Consider the following 15,385-nt stretch of genomic DNA (forward strand, 5'->3'; position numbering starts at 1 on the left):
GGCAAAAAAAATGAGAGGCACAAATACAAGATGGGGGACACCTGGCTTGAGAGCAGTACATGCGAAAAGGATCTAGGAGTCTTGGTTGACCACAAACTTGACATGAGCCAACAGTGTGACGCGGCAGCTAAAAAAGCCAATGCAATTCTGGGCCGCATCAATAGGAGTATAGCATCTAGATCAAGGGAAGTAATAGTGCCACTGTATTCTGCTCTGGTCAGACCTCACCTGGAGTACTGTGTCCAGTTCTGGGCACCACAGTTCAAGAAGGACACTGACAAACTGGAACGTGTCCAGAGGAGGGCAACCAAAATGGTCAAAGGCCTGGAAACGATGCCTTATGAGGAACGGCTAAGGGAGCTGGGCATGTTTAGCCTGGAGAAGAGGAGGCTAAGGGGTGATATGATAGCCATGTTCAAATATATAAAAGGATGTCACATAGAGGAGGGAGAAAGGGTGTTTTCTGCTGCTCCAGAGAAGCGGACACGGAGCAATGGATCCAAACTACAAGAAAGAAGATTCCACCTAAACATTAGGAAGAACTTCCTGACAGTAAGAGCTGTTTGACAGTGGAATTTGCTGCCAAGGAGTGTGGTGGAGTCTCCTTCTTTGGAGGTCTTTAAGCAGAGGCTTGACAACCATAGGTCAGGAGTGCTCTGATGGTGTTTCCTGCTTGGCAGGGGGTGGGACTCGATGGCCCTTGTGGTCTCTTCCAACTCTATGATTCTATGATCCTCCTCCTGCAAGTCCACTGCTATGCATGGTCCACCCCTCTCTTCTTCTGCTTATGCTCTTCCTCCTTCCTCCTCTTTTCCAGCAGCTTGAAGGCTACCAGGAACATGTGGCAGTTGGCCACTCCCTGCAGTGCCATGGTGGTCACCACCTGCTACAGGAGCATTTGGACTCTCAATGTAAAAGCAGGAGAAATCCATGGGGGCTGAAACCCCCTCAACTCCGAGGGGGCCTCTCCTGCCCAGACAGTTCGAAAGGCCTAGCAGCTTGAAGCGAGATCTTGGAGATCTTGGAGCCCATACAGCAGCTCATGGTCAAGGTGCTCATAGAGCTGCTGCAGGACCTTGATGTGGTTCCCAATGGCTGGAGTTTCATCCTTGCAAACAACAAAGTAGCTTTGAAACTTCTTGATGGAGAGTGAGATGTTCTCTAGGATGCGATCCCTGACCTGCCCAGGAGGCTCCATGGCTGGTGCATTCCTCAGGTGGAGACCCCTGCGGCTGCCATTGCCCCAACAGCGAGGATGCTCCCCTGGCATTGTGGCCCCCTCATTCCCTTCGACCTGAGGGTCCCCCAGGGCCACTCCTTCCTTAAGTGTTGAGGGAAACTACCATTCTCCATACCCAATTTCTGAAGGCAAACAGAGTTAACAAGTAGTACTGCAATGAGGAGAATGCACAGGCCAGCCGTTGGAGTTGTCCATTCTTTGCTCCTTCTTAAGGATGTGTGGAAGCCCATTATAAACTGCTTTGAGGTTTTCTTTTTTAAGTCACTCAAGCATTGTATAAATTTTATGAAATAAGCAAATAAAATAAATTGAATAGTCAAGCTGTTTCTCCCAGTTTTGGGGGGAGCGGGGCTAGAAGTTTACAGAAAGAAACACAATTGTTTGCAGACAGCAAAGCATAATAGGCTTGTGCTTACAAGGGGCCAGCTGAAGCTTAGCTCAAGTCACCCCTTCATAATGAAGCTGCTCTGACTCCTGCTTGCCACACCTGGTTGGAAGACAGGGTAGTAAGAAAGTTTTATATCACACATCCACATGATTTAGATAGTAGGCACATTAGGCAAAGCAGGTATCTTAAAGTATACTTAGGTAGTTGGGTTAGAAACTGTAGCCACACATGCTTCCACTGAAAGCTTGCTTTCAATCGGCTGAAGGCAGGCACAACTTTGCACTTTTGCCTAGCAATAATTAGGGAGCCTTAGCTTTTGGGTGGATGCCTACATTCTATGCCAACCAGTAACTTACCCAACGTTTCTGGCACTACACTGCCCCCTCCTGTAAAAAAACACTTTATGAATTGTGAAAAGCTAGCTAGCCAATGTAGATTTGTAATTTCTTTATTTGAATATTTAGCCTGCTTCAACCCCAAAGCTTGTTGTAACTATACTGGCCACACAGTGAGCATGGATATCCAGGATAATAATAATAATAATAATAATAATAATAATAATAATAATATATATATCCCGCCCTCCCCAGCCGAAGCCGGGCTCAGAGCGGCTAACAACAGTAAAATGATAATACATTCTAAAATCATTTCATTATAAAAATAATTCCAATCAGATTAATGGCAACCATTGGGCTAGAGTTCTGTGAGGATTGCCAAAGGAGGGAGTCAGGCTGTGCCCTGGCCAAAGACCTGGTGGAACAGCTCTGTCTTGCAGGCCCTGCGGAAAGATCCTGCAGGGCCCTAGTCTCTTGTGACAGAGCGTTCCACCAGATCGGAGCCACAGCCGAAAAAGCCCTGGCTCTAGTTGAGGCCAGCCTAACCTCTCTGTGGCCTGGGACCTCCAAGATGTTTTTGTTTGAAGACCGTAAGTTCCTCTGTGGGACATACCAGGAGAGGCGGTCCCGTAGGTACGAGGGTCCTAGGCCGTATAGGGCTATGAAGGTTAAAACCAGCACCTTAAACCTGATCCTGTACTCCACCGGGAGCCAGTGCAGCTGGTATAGCACTGGGTGAATGTGATCTCGCAGCAAGGACCCCGTAAGGAGTCTTGCCACGGCATTCTGCACCCGCTGGAGTTCTGGGTTAGTCTCAAGGGCAGCCCCACGTAGAGCGAGTTACAATAATCCAGTCTGGAGGTGACCGTCGCGTGGATCACAGTGGCTAGGTCAGGGCGAGAGTGGTAAGGAGCCAACTACTTAGCTTGGCGGAGATGAAAGAATGCCGCCTTTGTTATAGCTGCAATCTGCGCCTCCATGGAAAGGGGGGGTGTCGAAGATTACACCCAAACTCTTAACGGACGGTGCTGGCACTAATTGTGCCCCTGCAAGAGATGGGAGTTGCCCCCTCAATCCCATATCGTCCCGTCCCAGCCAAAGGACCTCTGTCTTCGAAGGATTTAACTTCAACCGGCTCCCACGTAACCATCCAGCCACAGCTTCCAAACATCTGATCAGTGTGTCTGGGGCCGAGTCAGGATGGCCATCCATCAACAGATAGAGTTGGGTGTCATCAGCGTACTGATGGCAGCCCAACCCCAAACTCCGGACAAGCTGGGTGAGGGGGCGCATAAAGATGTTGGAAAGCATAGGGGAGAGTATAGCACCCTGAGGCACTCCACACTCCAAGGAGTGGCGCGTTGACAATCCCCCCCCCAAGCGCCACCCTCTGTCCCCAACCAGAGAGAAATGAGCGCAGCCACTGAAGGACTGTGCCCTGGATCCCCACGTCGGCAAGGCGGTGGTCCAGGAGTTCGTGATCGACCATGTCGAAGGCTGCTGACAGGTCTAGAAGAATCAGCAGCCCCGACCCGCCTCGATCTTTGCCAATACATCTGAAATCCAGTTGAAAATATTCTTCATTTCAGAGATTTAACTATGTTAAACAACTCACAATCTACATAGTTAATACAGAGCAACTTGCAAAAACAGGCATTTAGTGGTATGGAGACTACATAAAGTTAGTTCAGCCAGATAAATATAGAAAGTTTTGTTTTTATTCCAGCCTAACACAGGAATTTTTACCTTTAACAAAAAGAGAGAAAAGACACATTTCCTTTTAAAGAACATGATAGTATTAAGGTTAAAGTATATAACTATAGGAAAAAAACCTTTAAATAATCCAACTGAAAAATCTTTAGATACTTGGGGAATGTCCATGGGTTGTTGTTTTTAAAAAAGTTTTCTAGTATTATAACCACCTATTAAAACAAAAGCAATATATGTATTAACTGAACATACACAATAACACAAAAATGAAAATTCCAGGCAATATTCACCAAGTTAAAATAGTTGCCAGTTATTAGCTATTTTGCTGAAATTAGGTTACCATTTATTACTTGTTACAAACTGCTGAAATTTGAAGAATAGTTGGGTATTCACTTTGAAGTAAACATGCATAGGACTGAGGACGCTAACAGCTACTGCAGAGCTCACGTGTGTGTTAGTGGTCCAAGGGCAGTATGTGCTGTCCAACAGGGTGATTCAGGAAGAGATTTTCTCCTCATCTCTGCCTTGGGGGACTGCCTTCTCCATGCTCCTGGCTGGAGTCAACTGGCTGGAGAAACTATAGGAAGAAGAGCTTTTCACTGAGCTCAATTGCTGGTTCATGGTGTAGAATTTGACCTGAGAGAAAGGCCAACTTGTGAGCATACTTGCAAGGAGCTGGCACTCTGATGGTTCCTGGCCAATTCCAGTATATGTGGCAAAGCTTGAAGGTCAGCCTGTTAAAAAAGGTGGGAGGGAGAGAGGATAATTCCCCCCCCCAACAGAATATCAACCTTATTCTCTGGAAACTCTGCCCCCCCCCCCCGTTCTGGAAGGAAGGATTGACCTTTAACAGTGACTGTGCTGATAAAGCCCTAGGAAAATATACCTGCAGGGTGGATAAAAAACAATGTTTTAAAATTAAAAAATCAGATTTTTTTTTAGTTTAATCAGATTTTTTTTATTTAAATCAGATTTTTAAAATAAAATGCTTGTGGAAGAAAAATCTTTCTAAAGATAGTTTTCTATTTAAGTTACATTATAGTTCAAAGGCTATTCATCAGGAAATAAGGATTTGTTTTAAGTTTTACATGTGTGCTAAAACTCAGTCTAAGTTTTTTTTAGATTGTTTAACCACATTGGTTAACAAACATGGATAAATATGCTATAATATTACTGTTTTAGTTAAATGAATTGTCTAAATTGTTATTAAGAAAATGATTATTTTTCTCCTTCCAATAAAGTACAGCAGAAAAATTGTCCAAATATAAAGTTAACTTATTAAACCTCACAATAATTTCATAATTATCTGTCTATGTATTTCTAATAGTATAACCAAATCAGTAATTTTTGATATAACTGTAAAAAACTATTATTCCAAAAATGAAGCCTTCATCTGGTTGTGAATATTAAGATTTTACCAGCAAGAATGAGTCTTTCTGTAAAAAAATGATTTAAATCAAGTCTTACTGAGTAGTGATTTAAATTGTGATTTAAATCAAACCCAACCTGCATACCTGCACCTGGAATTAAAAGCTGCAGAGCTCTGCTTACAATTAACAAGAAACACAAAGGGAAAAGGGAAGGAAAAAGTAATGGGGGAGTAACCCAAAGGACAAGGGAGAAGGTGGCAAAAGCAGTACTGATGCGCAAAGTGGGAAGCAAGGGAGAAAGAGGGGATATTTTAGGGGCCATTTAAGAGGTGACAGGAGAAGTTGTCAGATTTAAGAAGTGCCATTAATTATACCAGATAACTACTTTAGGCGCTATGTGGAGCCCCTAGATCCAAGAACCTATAGTTTGGTTTAATTTGTACAGTGCTTCATCAGAAAGACACTTTATATAATATTTTCATTATTCACATTATTCTGGTGATCTTCAAATCAGAGTTTCTCCATACTTAATCCAATTCAGTTCTGGGCAACACCAGTCACTTTATCATAGGGTTAAGAACTTCAGGATCATGGCCACGGTTAGTTCTATGAATATACTGCTCCACTGCTATCCAATGTGCATTCCAATATCCATAGGTACAGGGAGGAAGACGAGAGAAGCATGTGCAACTAGAGTGCTGTCTTCCAGTTCAATTCCAAGCAAGGAAAGTATTTCTGGAAATGATTCTACAAGGATCTCAGCCAAACTGAGGCCGACAGATGTGAAAGAGTAAAATGCAGTGCCAGGTAAGGTACCTGCTGTTCAGACAGGATGATTAATTTAGGAGCTTCAGTGTTAAGCATTATTGAGCCACCTCTTTTACTCTGATAGCTCGGGGCAGGGGTGGGGAACCTTTCTGACTCCACAGGCCTGACCCCTATCAGGATCAGCCTCAGCAGCCTTATTTGACAGGTGGGTGGGGCTGCCTACCTATCAATCACCTGATGTTACAATGGCAGGTGCAAGATGGTTTTTGCCCCTTTGATTTTGCAAGGGATTCTGTGCAAACCCCTTGCAAAACTGAGCAGGGTTCAATGACAGTTAAATCCTGCTCTGTTTGGCTACTGGGTGTAGGATTGCACAGTCAATGTAGGATTTAACCCTGCCTATCAAATGATATCCTGAATGACACCAGCTGATGGTCAGGTGTGGTTTGGGGGAAATGGCCTCACGGGCCAACTTGAACACCCTGACCCACAGATCAGAGATTCCCCACCCTCAGTTTAGCAGAGTAAAGGTTCAGAAGTCAACTCTAATTTCTTAGACATTTGTTTTATAAAATTTACTACATGTATCAGTCATCCTATGATTAGAGTTATCTGAGCAACAAACAATTAAAAGAAATAAAAAGAACAAAAGCAATAAAACCAGAAGATGTACAAAAATAGGACAACTATTTGGAGTAGGGATTCACAATCAGACAAAATGATGTAATAATATAATAAAGGGAGCAATCAAATCATCCCCATGGACCTAGAGCATCTAAAATCACAAAAAATACAGCAGAAAACAAACCAAAAGAATATGGCTGGTGCTGAAAGACATTAAAGTTGGCACAAGGTGAGCCCCTGATCTTTCACTTTGGCAAAGCATATCCTCACCAACAGCAAGCTAGTCAAAGCCCAAGCCTCCAGATGGGTTATCCTTAGAGCCATTATTTGGCACACTCAACTGTTCACCCTAGTCAAAGGACCATCTCACTATCAGAGCAGCAGTATAATACTTGCAATGGCAAGACATGAGAAAACACCCGATTTCTAATCTTTTAAAAAGTAATGATATAAATATTTATATATTACTTTCTGTACATGTGAACTAAAAGCACACACACACACACACACACACAAATCCCTAAGAGGAATTAAGAGGTTACATCTAAAACATGAAATGCACTCACCTCTGCAGGTGGTCAGGACTGAGGTTGGCAGTATTTCTTACACAGACATAGTGAGTTGGAATGCCACAACCTTGTCGTGCATAATGAGCCATCAAGTAAAAATCCACCCTAAGAATAATTTTTTTAAAAATGCTATCAATATATATATAATTTTATATATCTATACAATACATATCAATAAAGATATATTTTTTATTTACAAGCAACACATTTACCTGTTGATCACATTGCAAGACTGGTTATTTGTCATGTACAGCCCTTAAGGGAGAGGGAAATCACTGACCAGTGGCCACTACTTCCCATGTGCCTGGCCATGTTGTCTGGTTGGCTTGGAGGCATTCTGGTAGACTTGAGAAGCACTATGCTCTTCAGGTAGCTTGGTTAAACCCAAATTATTTTTTCCCCAGAGGAAAATTTGATATCTAGCCACATAGGCATAGTAATTTACAACTTGTTGTCACAGCTGCCGATGAGCAGCTTTTTATTCCCATCAGGTTAAATTTATGGCTCTTTCCTCTATCAAAAAGGGAAAGAGTGCAGAGATGAACACCAGTTTGACTGGCACAGATACCAGGAAGACAGAGGGTGTCATAGTATCTAGTCTGCCAAGGAAACCACCTAAAGATTTTCAACCTAGTGAGAAGTTTCATACACAAATCTTTAAGATGTTCAATGAAGAACTCCAGAAGGGTTATTGCCAAAGACTGGAAACCTCTGGATTAAAGAGTAAAAGTTGATATTGAGGTACATTATGTAACCTGACTACATAGTTCTAGCATGCCACATTTCACCTGATTTATTCTATGGTGGTGGGAAGATGGAACTGGGTTCAGAGGAGGGCAACAAAGACTTTCAAGTGTTGGTTTGGAAAACAAACCCTATGAGGAAAGCCTAAGAGCACTGGAGGGAAGAGAAGACTGAGGGGGAAAACCAAAGCATCTTTCAAATACTCCAAGGGCTGTCACACAGAAGATAGTAAAGACTTCTCGGATGCCCCAAAGGACAGACTCATTTAATGGACTTAAGTTACAGGAGAGTACATTTTGGTTTAACAGTTTGAGAAAACAGACAGATCATTTCAGCAAAGGAACCTACACACAAACATGCTATACACAATGTCAATGAGCAAGAATAAACACATGTTCCTCTTTCCCCTCTTCACAAGTGGCTGGGACAAGAAGCTTGAAAGCTTTGACTTAGTAATGGACTGTTGTGTCATATGGACCAACCAACTCTATTTGACATTAACTGTCTAGTTTCAAACAAGCCAACTTCAAACCAGTTACTGAAGTTAGTCTGTTTGACGTGAACCACATTTAAGATTAAACACAGTTCCTGGTCTGCATGATATATGTATAACGAAGGCTAGAAGCAGAAACTTTCAAGATCCTTCCCCACCCACATGGAAGGAGGAAGCATGCAAAACTCAATGTTCATTCCAATTTATTCATGTTGCACTAAACTGTGGCAAATATCTAAATCAATCAACTATAAGCAACAAATTCTTCTTACAAAAAGAGCAGAGTAGCCTGTGAAAATATGGAGAGAAAGGGCTGTGTGACTGCTTTTCACTCACCAATCTCGGCTGGTGATTGTGTGGTCTATTACTGTACCCGGAGACGGAGTGGAGAAGTGATCAGTGGCTGCCAAATACATGTTGGCACTGATTTTCTTCTGTACAACCATCACCACCATTTTAGGCTCATAATTCTCAAAAGCTTCAAAGCATTTCTCTAGCTGGGGGATTTCATAGCTCTCCACCATTTTCAGCTGGCTATCCGATACACCATCTCTGTAAACTACAATCTTTTCAGGGAGATCGTGGTTCACCTTCAAGAGACCAAACATGTAGGTTAAGATGTTGTAATATATGCAGAGAGACCTGGATAACTCAGGCAAACATCTCCTCTGGGCACTCTAGATACCTCCAGTATACAGACACAAATGCACTGTCTTTATTTGTAACCCTTTCTGCTCTCATTCAAGATAATTAGTGCCATGGCTGACTGCAAAAAACTCAAAAAGAGTAAGTTGTATGGAGACTGCGGAAAGTTACTCCTGTGACTATACCTCTCCATTAAAAAGAACAGCACTTGTTACTTGAGTTTACAGTGGTGCCCCGCAAGACGAATGCCTCGCAAGACGAAAAACCCGCTAGACGAAAGGGTTTTCCATTTTTCGATGCGCTTCGCAGGACGAATTTCCCTATGGGCTTGCTTCGCAAGACGAAAATGTCTTGCGAGTCTTGAGATTTTTTTCGCCCCCCCCTTTTTCTAAGCTGCTAAGCCTTTAATAGCCGCTAAACCGCTAATAGCGCTAATCCGCTAAGCCGCTAATAGGGTTGCTTCACAAGACGAAAAAACCGCTAGACGAAGAGACTCGCGGAACGGATTAATTTCGTCTTGCGAGGCACCACTGTATAGGGCACTACCTACATTCTAGAGAATATTAGCAATATAAACAGGTCCCTGCCCAAAATTTGGAATCTATATTTCAGAAAGTAGCAAAAGCAAAGCTGCACCTCTAATTTTTGAAGGGCCTAGGCAGGCTACCCTCAGTGGTCCGTCCCCCAACATGCATTCCGCCACTTGCTCCACCCAGCTGTGGCACTGCTGAAGCTGCTATTCTCAGCCTCACATGTAATCATGCTTGCCCTGAAGCAGTGAGGTGGGGGGTGGGGGTCACACAAGGGGCATCCGGCAACCTTCCCTTTGCTAGTGGGCTTATCCTAGCAGCAGGGGTACTGCAGTGGGGTGGGGAGCCAGGTGAACACCCTACAGCACTGCAATCAGATAAGACCATATGGGTGTGCGGCGAAGACCGGCTGCTACCCCACCCTCTCCCCCTCATGTACAAGTGGGATTCTACAGAAGCAGCGCTGCAATGGGCCAGGAGCCCACTAAACAAGGGTAGATGGCTTTTCCTACTGGTAAGATACTGCACCTGACACCAGTGTGCAGGACAACCATATTGGTATCTCAGGACCAGCACAAATAAATAATTTTTCTTTTCAGTACAGGAAGTTATTAGCCTGGTCAGGCTTTCCTCAGTAGTTCATCCCTGCCAGAAAAGAACTTGTGTTTTCCTCACCTCATGGAACTTCTGCAGGGCACCCACCAAGCAGACCTTCAGGCTATCTACAATTTCTTGATGAGGCAGCTGGAATACTACTCTAGAGTACCATCTTGTCAAAGTGCTGGTGGTAGAAAGAAAAAAAGGACTAAATGCTAATGTTTAATTCAAGACACAAAGCCTAATTATTAATAATTAGGCCAAACTCTGGTAATTTCTCAGAATTATCAGTGCCCTAACAATACTCAGGTCCTCTCTCCTTATCTTTTAGTAGTTTAATATTCCTGCAATTATATGATTCAATAGTACAAGAAACAACCTAAATTTACAATCTGAGTAGCACAGCTTGCACATCGCTTTAAGACACAGTTAAGCTGAACTAGGGCTTTAAAAGCATTGCTAATGCACAGGAAGAAAAGTTTAGCTGCTTTGCTCCTCCCCTGCTCTCAAAGCACTATCCAGAAATAAGCATTGGTTTGACTTAGTGCTATCCAACAGGGGCTCATGATTTGTCTCTCTCTAAACCATGAGTGGTTAGCAAAGAACAAACCTTAGTTATAGCTGCAGTGGTGGTGGAGTAAATCAGCTACAATTTTCTTTTTGTCCACTAACATTTTACACATTCATCTTTAAACCATAATTGCTCTTTATGGTGGTTTACAATTATTATTTCATTTCAAATCTCTTTCCATGAGGGATCCTGAAGTGATTTAGAAGATGATCAAAACATAAAAATCAGTTGTATATGCAAGGACAGGAACAACTGCATATATAAAAACAATTAAAACACATAAACAATATGCCAGACTATCCCTGCAGGACCTACCCTTCCCCCTGCCTCACCCCAATTTACAGCAACTGGCCTTGACACCAGACAGCTGGGTGGGAGGATAAATTCCCAGGCAGACACATCAGTCTTACGCCCTGCCACCAGCAGCAAGAGAGCAGCAGCAGATGGAACAACTGCAGAGCAGGTAGCAGAGAACAGTTTTACCATATTTCTGTTTTGCTTTTGCTTCTGGTCCTCCCTGGAAGGAGAGGAGACACCAGACCATCCCTGGAGGACCCACCTACTGACCTTGATGCCAGACGTCTCGGTGGGGATTTAAAAAATGTTGCTGGCATCCATTTGTCTCAGGAGACAATGGAAGAGTGATGTGAATGATTTCTGGGCTAGGAAATAGGATGTTGGGTGTTGAGGCTTTATTTTTATCTGCTAGTGGGTGGGAATATTCTTTTGTTTATTGTGTGTGTACTGCTTTTTTACAAAAAACAAAAACACTGTTCTGGGAGTGGTGGATTTGTTTGTTTGTTTCCCCAATACATTGCATGGAATAGAATCATAGAATCATAGAGTTGGAAGAGACCACAAGGGCCATCGAGTCCAACCCCCTGCCAAGCAGGAAACACCATCAGAATATTGATGTGTTATATGGCCCTCCCCCTCTCCTTCTATGGTATAATGTACAGTATGTGTTTTCATTGTAAGTTACTTGGAGACCCTTTGGGTGACAAGCAATTAAAAAGTTTCAATACATTAGCAAACAAGCAAATAAACACATACATGTATACAATACATTAATAAAATAAATTCAAATCTACCACAGATTCCAACTGGGGTGTGTGTGTGTGTAATTGGAGTTCCAAAGGCTAGGCGTAATTCTAATACAGAATTACTGTTCTGCCCTATAGCAGAACGAACCTCCTGATAGGATGGTATCTGCTGAATGCCCTTTCTTGAAGAATGGAGTGATCAGCCAAGAGAGACAACCTTTTAGGTATTCTGGTCCCTAGTTTGATAGGGCTCTGTACACTAATAACAGCACCTTGAACATAACAGCAGCTAGTTGGCAGCCAGTACAGCAGCAGGTTAATACAATGCTGATATTATGCCCAGTGAACAGTAAAAGCTACATTTTTCACTAGCTACAACCTCTAGATCATCCCGAAGGGCAGCCCCAGAAAGCTCATTGCAAAAATCCAAACTTAGAATTTAAAATGACGTGTAAAAGAGAAGACTGATTTGTTTTCCCAATTCCTGTTAGACCTTTATGAATCAATTCCCATGAGTAGACTATAAGAAGTTGTACTTTAAAAATAATAATTAAAAAAGGTCATACAAAATTCTGCAAAATAAATGTTACCAAACGGGATCTGATGACCAGTTGTCCATGTACAACTACAGATCACTGTCAAACAAAACCAAGATAAATAAGCCATAGGTATGTGAATGCGAGGAAGGCAGTGACGGGTACTATTTGTAGCATAGACATAATGGTTATGTCTATGCTATGAACTATCTTGGAATATACAGCTATCCAATATTAAATATACAGCTATCCAATATTAAATTGCAAGCCTTTAAATCAGCAAAAGCTATTTTGAAATTCGCTGCTTGTAAAGGTGGAAATCTGGTTAACCCAGCTTTATCTATAAAGCAAAATCAAGGGCCCAGCTTTTATATGGTGCAGAGGTTTGGGGTACCTCAAATGTCTCTGGTTTGGAATCCCCACAGAATTATTTTTTAAGAATCCTTTTAGGTTTACCCAAAGACATGCAATCTGCCATGGTTAGGTTGGAAACTTGTATGTTGAGCACAGAGAGCCAAACAGATAAAAGAATCCTCTGCTACTGGTTTAGAATTCAACAGATGGACAACACTAAGCTACCAAAAAAATGCCTGATTGAGCTCTCGAATGGATTACCCCTTAAAAAATGGGCACATCACGCTGCCCAACTGATGAGCAAATATGACCTCTCAATGACCGAGATCAAGTAACTTTCCTTATATTCCCAGAAAAATATTTTCAAATGACCCATAAGGGCAGTGGCAACTAAAAATGACCTAAACTCTATGTACACATCCACATGCACCCCATTATATTTTAAACTTAGAGAGGTCCACGAACATACACCTTATTTCAATGAATTGACTTTTGTACAACTTGGGAAAGCTTTTACAGAGTTCCGATTAAATACAATAAACTCTGCTTATAGAGATGGGAGACACAGAGGCATACCAACAAACAAACGTGTTTGCATTAGGGGATGCCCTGAATTAGAGGACCTTATGCATTATATCTTGCACTGCCCCTTATATAATGAAGCAAGAGAACAATTTTTAGCACATATAATGACAAGGTCCCCTGGCCAGAACACCTCTGACATGATTTTATATCTCCTCACAGACATAGATAAGTATGTAACCTGGTGTGTAGCACTCTTTGCAACTGCCGCTAGGAAAACTAGAGCAAATTATATAGCCAAGATAGCCACCAACTGTAAAGGAGATGAATTTATTTGACCCTATCTACATCAAGAAAAGGGACGCGGGTGGCGCTGTGGGTAAAACCTCAGTGCCTAGGACTTGCCGATTGTATGGTCGGCGGTTCGAATCCCCGTGGCGGGGTGAGCTCCCGTTGTTCGGTCCCAGCTCCTGCCCACCTAGCAGTTTGAAAGCACTCTTAAGGGCAAGTAGATAAATAGGGACCGCTTTATAGCGGGAAGGTAAACAAACGGCGTTTCCGTGTGCTGCGCTGGTGCTGGCTCGCCAGAGCAGCTTCGTCACGCTGGCCACGTGACCCAGAAGTGTCTTCGGACGGCGCCGGCTCACGGCCTGTAGGGATGAGCATGCAACCCCAGAGTCGGACATGACTGGCCCGTACAGGCAGGGGTACCTTTACCTTTTTATCTACATCAAGCTATATTCTATCTTTATCACCAAACTCTGAATATAATTGCACATTGTATTACTTAACATTATTTTTTAATATATTAGTGGCCATGTGGTGATTTTAGCATATAAATTTTATTGTTTAGTGTCTTAACCTGTATATTAAGGTACTTTTTGTCAGGGAAGAGTTAGACGTTTCCAGTTTCTCAGAGGGAGAAAGCATTCCCCAAGGGGGGAGGGACAGCAGTGAATCTAATAGAAGGGAGCAAGAGGAACAACAGGGAGGGACCGGCTGTTCCCAGGAAAGGCAAGGGTTCACTTCTAGCTCAGATTCGGAGGAGGGGAGATACCGGCCAGCTCTAGCCAGGAGGGTAGGAAAAAGAGCGGGAAAACGAAGGGAAAGGCGCCTTCGCCATTTTGAGGGTGGCTGGTCACGGAGAAGCAGAGCTCAGAAGGTATCTGAAAGAAGTGACTCTGAGGAAGAATAGTTAAGAACCGTTTATAAGAATGTTTTGTTAATACGCAATAAAAAGTTTTATAAAAGAACAAGACGCGTTTGTGTGGTGATCTGAAGAGGACAACGACCAGTCCTGACAGAATACCTTCTGCTCTGCGCCTCTTCACTATATGTAAAGAAGGAGAAGCCAAAATGGAGGGAGCTGTGGCGCCAGTTGGGCAAGGAGAAACCCCAGCGCTCCAGCTAACATTACAGGACTTATGGCAACAGAACTTACAGTTGAAAAGTCAAGTCGACGTACTATCAGCAGCATTGGGAGAACATAGAACCATGTTGCAAGCGACGCGGGGAGATAGAGTGAGTCAAACATTTACTGTATGTCCACGTAGCTTCAAGGGAGAAAGCTCTGAATACATGGCTTTCAAGACAGAAATTTCTTACATAATTGAGATAAAGGATAAAGAATTTCAATCTGAGCAAGAGAAGGTTGCTTATATGATTAATTTCTTGGAAGGGAGGGCTAAGGACTGTGTTATACCCCTAATATCTCGAAGGGATGCCGCCCTAGGAAATCTACAAATGTTTCTGCAGTATCTAGACACGATTTTCTTAGACCCTGCGCATGAAACAACCACAGCTAGGCAGCTGTTGAGAATGAGACAAGGAAAAGACACTGTGGGAGTTTATTGGTCCAACTTTAGTTTGCTGGTGCAGAAATTAAAATGGGATCTGAATTCCCCAATAGTTGCAGCCCTTTTTAGGGAAGGACTGAATAATGAGATTTTAGACCAATTGGCCCAAATGCCAGAACCTAGTTCCTTGGACTCTCTGGTCCGAACGTGCCTGCAATTGAGCCTACGCGTGGAACGGAGGGCTAGTGAAAAGAAGGAACAATGGCGACCACGGTGGCGGGAAAACAATATTATTGAAAGTACAGAGAGCAGAGCGGGCAACGTGCCAGGAAGTGAGAGCGGCCAGAGCCCATGGAATTAGGAGCAGCCAGACCCCTCCCAGTGACTACCACTTCCATAGTAAGAGGAAATGCAGGGAGAGGAAGAGACACAAGACGTGGCTTCGTCTGTGGAAAACCAGGGCATCTAGCACGACAATGTCACAATCGTAAAGGATGGGAGTCTCTATCTGGAGCAGACATGAGAGAAGACAATTGCCCAAAGGAACTGC

The 15,385-nt window shown here is 43.1% G+C and overlaps 1 protein-coding gene across 3 annotated transcripts in view; it reads right to left on the minus strand.

Annotated features, from left to right (window-relative positions):
- Positions 1 to 3,663: 3,663 nt before the first annotated feature.
- The window catches only part of PIWIL2 (piwi like RNA-mediated gene silencing 2), a 63,411-nt gene continuing 51,689 nt past the window's right edge, over positions 3,664 to 15,385 (minus strand). For all 3 annotated transcript variants that reach the window (XM_080982349.1, XM_080982348.1, XM_080982347.1), the window contains exons 20-23: positions 10,092 to 10,197; positions 8,578 to 8,831; positions 7,002 to 7,109; positions 3,664 to 4,407 (exon numbers count right to left, since the gene is read on the minus strand). In XM_080982349.1, coding sequence (XP_080838475.1) covers positions 4,251 to 4,407; positions 7,002 to 7,109; positions 8,578 to 8,831; positions 10,092 to 10,197 — 625 coding nt within the window. In that variant the 3' untranslated portion in view covers positions 3,664 to 4,250. The remainder of the gene's footprint in view (positions 4,408 to 7,001; positions 7,110 to 8,577; positions 8,832 to 10,091; positions 10,198 to 15,385) is intronic.

This window comes from Podarcis pityusensis (genome assembly GCF_964106645.2).
Source record: "Podarcis pityusensis genome assembly, chromosome: 15".
NCBI lineage: Eukaryota > Metazoa > Chordata > Lepidosauria > Squamata > Lacertidae > Podarcis > Podarcis pityusensis.